The 8,191-nt window shown below is 40.8% G+C and overlaps 1 protein-coding gene across 1 annotated transcript; it reads left to right on the top strand.

The window, feature by feature from the left end:
• Positions 1–200: 200 nt before the first annotated feature.
• On the top strand, positions 201–7,939 carry LOC115675520 (probable inactive ATP-dependent zinc metalloprotease FTSHI 2, chloroplastic). The gene is made up of 11 exons (XM_030598229.2): positions 201–1,856; positions 2,131–2,303; positions 2,577–2,678; positions 2,815–2,979; positions 3,119–3,259; positions 4,741–4,899; positions 5,635–5,720; positions 5,878–5,956; positions 6,494–6,616; positions 7,123–7,179; positions 7,260–7,939. The coding sequence occupies exons 1-11, from the start codon at positions 503–505 to the stop codon at positions 7,476–7,478; spliced, it is 2,658 nt and encodes an 885-aa protein (XP_030454089.2). The 5' UTR covers positions 201–502; the 3' UTR covers positions 7,479–7,939.
• The last annotated feature ends 252 nt before the right edge of the window (positions 7,940–8,191 follow it).

Raw genomic sequence — 8,191 nt, 5'->3', positions numbered from 1 at the left:
ATTTAATTAACGATTGTTTTGGGGGCATCGCTAATTAAGTACTTAAGAAAAATTTACAGTTTTTTGATGCCTTAATTACTAACTACTATTTGGACAATGGAAATATTCCTAGTTAAGGATCCTTAACAAGTGCGCGATTCTTGTTCTTATCGTTCAATATAAAAAGAACATCGAAAACATGTTTATTCGGGCTGAACAAAGTGCTCAGGAAAACTTCTTCTTGCCCCGCTTCTCTCTTCCCTATCTCCAGGAACTCCAGCGTCTGTTCATCTTTATTCTACCGGGCGAGTGTGCCCACAAGTCACAACAAGCGCGCAAGCTGCTCTGCTGCTCGGCCCGTGCAGAGCGACATCGCCCCTGAAGGTTTGAAGGAAGCAGTTCTTGTTTCGCTTCGCGCAGGTTGTCCAATACACGTTCTTGAACTCAAGAATCTATACGTCGACGCACTCTTCCTGACGATGTAGCTAGCACTTACACGCTTCGCATAAAAAGCTATCAATTCATGGCCTTCCATTGCGATCTTGGTTCTCCAACCCTCCCCTTTAGCGCATTTCGCAAGTCCAATTTGAATAAACCCAAAACCCCATCTTTAGTCCCCGCTCGCCCTCCAACTTCATGCCGGATTCGCGCCCCTGAAAATGGGGATGAGGGGCACAATCCTGAGGACGAAACGAAGAGACCCCAATTCCATTTCCTCTCAATCCCTGCGACCCTGACCATCATCTACGCCTCCCTCCCTCAGCCCGTGGCGGCGGTGGCGGCTACCAAGGTTTCGGAGAAGAAGAGGCCGGCCAAGAAAGCCCGCGAAGCATTGACCCCGGAGCAGCTGAAATCTTGGTCCAAAGGGCTTCCTTTAGTTACTGATAGAATTCCTTATACTGACATTGTAGAACTAAAGAAACAGGGCAAGCTTAAGCATGTGATAAAGCCACCTGGGGTTAGTTTAAGGCAAAGGGTAGAGCCTGTTCTGGTAGTTCTGGAGGATTCTAGAGTGTTGAGGACTGTGCTGCCTTCTGTAGATGGGAATAGGAAATTTTGGGATACGTGGGATCAGTTGAGTATTGATTCTGCATGTGTTAATGCGTACACGCCTCCGGTCAAGAAGCCAGATGTGCCCGCGCCATATTTGGGGTTCTTGTGGAGTGTGCCGGGATTTATGTTGAAGCTGATGAAGCCCAAGAAGGAGTCGAAGCGGGCAATGGAGTTGAGACGGGTGAGGGAGGAATTCAAGAGGCAGAAGAAGGAGGAGTTGGCTCGAATGAGGGAGGAGAGAGAGATGATTGAGAAGGCGATGAGAATGCAGAAGAAAGAGGAGGAGAGGCGAAAGAAGAGGGAGATTAAGAAGAGGAAGTATGAGGAGTCTTTGCGCGAAGCGAGGAAGAATTATCAGCACATGGCAATCGTGTGGGCGAATTTGGCGCGGGACTCAAATGTAGCAACCGCACTCGGCTTGGTGTTTTTTGTGATCTTCTATCGAACCGTGGTGTTTAGCTATAGGAGGCAGAAGAAGGATTACGAGGACAGATTGAAGATTGACAAGGCGGAGGCAGAGGAGAGGAAGAAAATGAGGGAGTTGGAGAGAGAATTGGAAGGAATAGAGGATGGTGATGAGGAGATCGAGGGAGGAGCAGGAGGAGAACAGAATCCGTATATGAAGATGGCAATGCAGTTCATGAAGTCAGGTGCTAGAGTTAGGAGGGCACGTAATAAAAGGCTCCCCCAGTATCTCGAGAGAGGCGTGGATGTGAAGTTTTCTGATGTTGCAGGTCTTGGGAAGATAAGGCTTGAGCTTGAGGAGATTGTTAAGTTTTTCACGCATGGTGAGATGTATCGGAGAAGAGGAGTGAAAATACCAGGTTAGTTTCTCAAAGATCTCCAATGACGCAGTAGTATTGGTAACTAGTAAAAGGGCAGGTGTATCAATATCTTACCACATGCAAACTTTTTGCTCTAGTCATGTTAATGTGATATACATCCTATAAAAAATGTTGCTACATCGGTTGTGTTGGCTTACTAATGGCATTATCATTTCGACCCTTTCATTCTCCCGGTTTGTCTCTCATAACTTTTTCCTTTTTTTCCTCTCAGTTAATATATTCTTCTCAATCATCGTCTTCTTTTAATAACCAGGTGGTATACTTCTTTGTGGTCCCCCTGGTGTTGGTAAGACTTTGCTAGCCAAAGCTGTGGCTGGTGAGGCTGGCGTAAACTTCTTCTCCATTTCCGCTTCTCAATTTGTGGAAATATATGTTGGTGTCGGTGCTTCTCGTGTCCGTGCGCTTTACCAGGAAGCGAGAGAAAATGTAACTTTCACCTTTAGCTGTCCGCTACATTTTTTGTCCATGGTGCTTATTTATTGATTACTCATCTTATCTGCCCATGAGTTGCTTATTTCATTTTATCATCTTAACTCATTTGTGCTTTGGCTGATCTTTCTTTCTTTATAGCAGAATTTGATTATACTTCATTTCAGGATACTGTGATATTTAGATCTTGATAGTTGGTTCAGTTTCTTCTTTGAGCTGTTAGTTTTGTTGCTGATAAGGCAGAGTAGTTTAAAACGTCGATCTTTGTAGGCTCCATCTGTTGTCTTCATTGATGAACTGGATGCTGTTGGAAGGGAACGTGGGTTGATCAAGGGATCTGGCGGACAAGAACGTGATGCTACTCTAAATCAGGTCAGTTGTGACATTGGGTTATGTCGCTGATGTAAAGCATCCATGAATCTGTTGCAAAATATCCATGAATCATCAGATATAACAAGTCCTATCTGAGAATTAATGCTTGTTGCTGTTTACCACAAATGCGCTTCAGCTCCTTGTATGCTTAGATGGGTTTGAAGGAAGAGGGGAAGTTATTACAATTGCCTCTACAAATAGGCCCGACATTCTTGATCCTGCACTAGTGAGACCTGGAAGATTCGATCGGAAGATCTATATCCCAAAACCTGGCTTGATTGGTCGTGTGGAAATTCTCAAGGTGATTATTTACACCTGGCAACTTTCTTGAATGAAGATGAGCTATTATTACTATTGTGTCATTTGAAGTCCTTTCTTTTTCAACTCTTTATCTCATTGGCTAATACTAATTTTTGGACCACAATATGGTCTCAATGTAGGTCCATGCTCGGAAGAAGCCAATGGCTGAGGATGTGGACTATCTTGCTGTTGCTAGCATGACTGATGGAATGGTTGGTGCAGAGCTAGCTAACATTGTGGAGGTTGCTGCTATTTATATGATGCGTGATGGAAGAACTGAGGTAATGCTTCAATCGGAGTGAAACTTCTTATTTTGTCTTGATTGTGGTTTTAGTTCCCTTGTGAAATCAATAGTGCAAATTATTGTGAATAAGGACTATTTGATGAATCAACTTTTTGAGCAAGAGGAATGGATGTCGAGACAGCGTCCACAATTGGATTGCAAACTCCATTTGGGTATTCTACTAGTTCTAGAAGCAATTAATTGGCGAAGAGTGCTTTAGGGAAATTTTCTTTGGGCAAAATGATTGATCCCATCGAAATTGTTGAGTAGTTGAGTTCATTTGAAGCTAAAAGATGAGACAGTCCTATGACAATAGTGCTTTTATTGTGACAGATGAAGTCGTCATCTAAGCCAAAAATGTTCTGCATCAGATTGATACTTTTTTAAAACAGCTTGTAGTTGTTCTGCTAGTTATTCTTGGATGAAGGATAGTAATTGTCGATCAGTACTCAAAAGATAATACTTAGCTTAGCTTAATGGAACATGACATAAATACAGAAATAACTCTCTTTCATTGGTGCTGTTGAAGTATTATTCCACATCGATTGACAACGGGTCCTAAATGCTCTTTATATTCATGTGGTCTCCCTCTAACTTAAGCTTTTGGGTTGGATTTTCTAACATGGTATCAGAGCTGGAGGTCCTGAGTTCAAATCTTCCAAGCCCCATTTGCCTCCCCAATTAAATATGTTCACGCTTAGTACTAGGCAAAAAGACCAGACTAAGCGTGAAGGGAAGTGTTAGAGTAATTAAATGTTAAACCACGCTTTCATCTAACAGCTTAAGCTTTTAGAACAGTTGGTTGTGGTCCTACCAAAATCTCACATGGTATCAGAGCCAATGCTATCCCTTTCGCGAATGTGCGTGGTAAAAATTCCATGTGAATGTGCGTAGTCAAAATTTCACATGATGCTCGTAATCCAGCTTGCACTCACTGGCTTGCACGTGAGTGGGGGTGTTGAAGTATTATCCCACGTCGATTGACAATGGATCCTAAATGCTCTTTATATTCACGTGGTCTCCCTCCACCTAATAGTTTAAGCTTTTGGATTTGACTTTCTAATAGGTACTAGCAAGAGTTCATGTTCTTTTAGAATCTCTTATTGTATCCAAAAAACGGAAGTTCTTAGTCACCATCCATGCCCATGTTTTCCTTGGCCTACCCCTAACTTCCTCGTGCCTTTACTTGTGAAAAATCTACAATTGTTAAAAATGCATCTTGTCAATGTTCTGGTCAACGAATTCTTCTGATATTGGTTTCCTGATAGTTTTTAATGGAACTCCATATAGGCCCTTTAGTCTTGATCACCCTGGAAATTAAGATTACTCACTCAGGAAATTAAGATTACTCCATATACTTTCTCTTGTTATTAACAGTAGACGGAATTTTCTAACCTGATGCTAGAAATTGCTGCTTCTGTGCTAGCTTTCTGGATTCTCATTGATATGTTGTATGGGATTATTTTTGCTTTCAAGCAGATCACTACTGATGACTTGTTACAAGCGGCACAAATTGAAGAAAGAGGGATGTTAGACAGGAAAGAGAGGAGCCCTGAGACATGGAAGCAAGTGGCTATTAATGAAGCGGCTATGGCTGTCGTGGCTGTCAACTTCCCTGATCTAAGAAATATTGAGTTTGTATGGCTCTTAAGCACCCTTCTTCTCCATTAATATCTGTGCAAATCCCTGAGCAATTTAAACTTGTTCTGCCTATATCTCACTTGCCATTAGTCTGTTTTATTATCTTTTCCTGCCTCCCTGTGTGTTTGATATCCCAATTCCAACTTTACAAATGTAGCTTTTTCTTGGTGTCATGTCCACTGTATGTGACGATGGCAATAGAACAGCAAATGACCGTTTGAAACCCAACTTTCTCCTCACGGGCCAAATAGAAGGCCGATTGAAATTTGGAATTTTGTTTCCCTTTGTTATAAGAATTAGCTTGACCTTCCTTTTGAATTACGTAGTCATATCCGATGTGATACTGGACACTGCTGTATTGTGCTTGTGTCACTGCATAGGACTTTAGAGAACATATTTGATCATGAGTCCCAGACTCCCAAGCTAATAGGAGGAGTATATTTGTGCGTGTAGGGTATGTGGAGTACTTAATGGGTCTGGACATTGGAATTTACACTAAGTTGTAGTCTCTCATTAAAAAGTGGTTTCTAGGTGATTATCCTCCTATTATCTGTATATTGCTCTACATATAGAACCGATTTCATGTTTTTAGCTATGCTGCCTTCGTTATTTCTTCAAAATTGAGTAGGACACAATTCCTGCAGAGCTTTTCTTGTCTGTTCATTCACTGCTTTGCTATATATCTATTGCGAAATTGGGAAAGGTTATTTAACACTATATTGTTCTGAGCAGGTCACTATAGCTCCTAGAGCAGGTAGGGAGTTGGGTTATGTGAGAATGAAAATGGATCATATGAAATTCAAAGAAGGAATGCTGAGGTATGAATTCTTTTAGTTCCAAGTTGTGACTTGTTGCTTTTATGAATTGTTATAACAGCATTAAAGCTTATCTAGCTTAAAAGTCATTGTGAATCAAACTGTTAACTGTGGAGTACGCGCACTTTTTCAATCCAATTCTGTTCTAATTATCATGCAGTCGGCAGTCACTTCTAGATCATATCACTGTTCAACTAGCTCCACGTGCTGCCGATGAGCTTTGGTATGGCGAGGGTCAGGTTAGAAAAGCTTCTGTGCTATATGACTTATAGTTTAATTATGTATCATACTAAAACCATCTCCATCTGTGAAGTTTTTTTCATCTAATAATCAACTACTATTTTAAAGCTAGGAAGCGCATCCGCTTTCCATGATAAAGTATGTTATCTGTGGGGTCCATTGGCATGCGTGAAAATATAAACTTCTGTGATCTCCACGTAGAAATCATCTGGAATATATTTTTGTTTTGAATTTTGTTATTTTGTCAGAAAAAGAAATAACCTAAGCAATTGAAAATAGCTGAAATATGCAATAGAAGTTGCAAATAGAGTGCAGCACATCAGAAGCTAGACAGTTACAACCATAATTGCTCTGCACCCTGGACTGGCTCTGAAAATATAAAGGGGCTAGTCATTTGACTATTGGTTGAAATTTGCTGCATGTATGGTGCTGTTGTACTAATTCTTTGTCAGGCATATATTTCTGTATCGTAGCCTTTATCTCCATTGAGCTATCTCAGCCGATTAATTGATAAGCTTCCCGATTAAATCATCCAGTTGAGCACCATATGGGCAGAAACAGCAGACAATGCTAGGTCAGCAGCAAGGACTTATGTTCTCGGTGGTCTCTCTGAGAAACATTATGGGGTCTCCAATTTGTGGGTTGCAGATCATATTAACGTAAGCACAGCTATTTTATTCTTTAGATTTTAGTTTACAATTTTGGTATCATGATTTTTGGGCTGAAGATTGTCTTAGTGCATGCGATGAATATCATATTGGACATCACACAACCTTATAGAGTAGATATGCTTGGCAAAGTCATATAGCTCATGTTGCAAATTTTTTTGTAACTAATGAGAGTTTGATACATAATGTTTGAAATCTGGTGCATGGTTTGAAATCTCCCATTAGAGAGATTCGACTTTTTTTGCTTTGAATTATGGAGTTACATCATAAATATAGCTGAAGACTACATTTTAGTGGAACTCTTCCTTTTGAAACGTCCCTCAGCATGTTCCCTTTGCGTGGTACCCCGTTGCTATTATATGACTTCTGAGAACGACCCAAAACTGTCATAACTACTGGTCCAAGTAGATTAAGTCAAATAAGTCGTCTAGTCTAGATTACTATTCTTGCTATTTGTGCATCACGGTGCATATGATAAGCAAATTATGAAATTTCAGGAAATTGATCTGGAGGCTCTACGGATTGTGAACAAATGTTACCATCGCGCGAAGGAGGTAACATACTGTCTTGGTGAAATGTTCTGTTCCCCTCTTTGCTCTGTCCTTGTCCTGTTAACATTTCTCTGCGTTATCAGATCCTTCAGCTGAATCGGAAGCTTATGGATGCGGTGGTTGATGAACTGGTTTGGAAGAAAAGCTTAACAAAACAAGAGTTTTTCCAACTAGTCGAGCTGCATGGCTCGCTCAAACCAATGCCGCCTAGTATACTCGACATCAGGGCCGCTAAACGTGAGAAGTTTCAGGAGATGATGATGATAAATCAGAAGGAAGCCACTATAGGAAAGCATGTGTGAGCAACATGGTGTGGTTTTGTTGTTGATACAGAACTGTCACATCCCCAAAATAATCGCTTTGCAGGCACCATAGTGGGCTCGACCATAGCACATAATGGTCAAGTTAGTCGCAACAGTCGTCATTATCAATTAACGAATTGGAAGTATCGCTTCGACTCATCGGCAGGTTTTGGTATGAGCCTATTTCCATTGCCATTTGAATGAACCAATGGGAATGTTTTGATCTTCTCCGATTTTCCTAGTTTGAGGCCATTGATTCCTTACATGTAGCATAGGCCAATTGCCTGCTGTACAGCTTAAGAAGAACAACGGCATATTCCCTGATCTCCTCTTCAAACCTTTTCCTTCATAGAGTATTTGTAGTTGGTAATTATGGAAATGCCTCTTGAATTCGCTCTGTTCTCTCTATCAGCTAATTGCATGGAATGGCATGATGCCAATAACGAGTTTTGATTATCACATTTCTGTTCCTTCATTTGTTTATTAAAAAGATTTGAGATCTACTTCATACTGGTGAACTATATGTATTCCCTGCATTGTTGATTGTACTGGTTCTTTACTCTGTAAAGTTGGAGGCGATGATAGTTAAACTGATTATAATTCCATTATATAATCAACAATTAAACAGTCAGGTCACTTTTCCAAGATGTGTAGATGTTGACTCAAAGAAACCTCCCTGACAAAAAAGAAAAAGAAGATTGCACATTACCGTC

This window comes from Syzygium oleosum, unplaced genomic scaffold, assembly GCF_021117445.2.
Source record: "Syzygium oleosum isolate NSW1041296 unplaced genomic scaffold, Sole_v2.1 Sole_v2.15, whole genome shotgun sequence".
NCBI classification, from domain to species: domain Eukaryota; kingdom Viridiplantae; phylum Streptophyta; class Magnoliopsida; order Myrtales; family Myrtaceae; genus Syzygium; species Syzygium oleosum.
This window is presented reverse-complemented; position numbering and strand designations above follow the sequence as displayed.

Coding starts and splice junctions, on each gene's coding strand:
- LOC115675520 (XM_030598229.2), top strand. CDS start 503: ATGGCCTTCCATTGCGATCTTGGTTCTCCAACCCTCCCCTTTAGCGCA. Junction 2,679..2,814: donor GTGATGCTACTCTAAATCAG/GTCAGTTGTGAC, acceptor AATGCGCTTCAG/CTCCTTGTATGCTTAGATGG. Junction 5,957..6,493: donor TTTGGTATGGCGAGGGTCAG/GTTAGAAAAGCT, acceptor TAAATCATCCAG/TTGAGCACCATATGGGCAGA.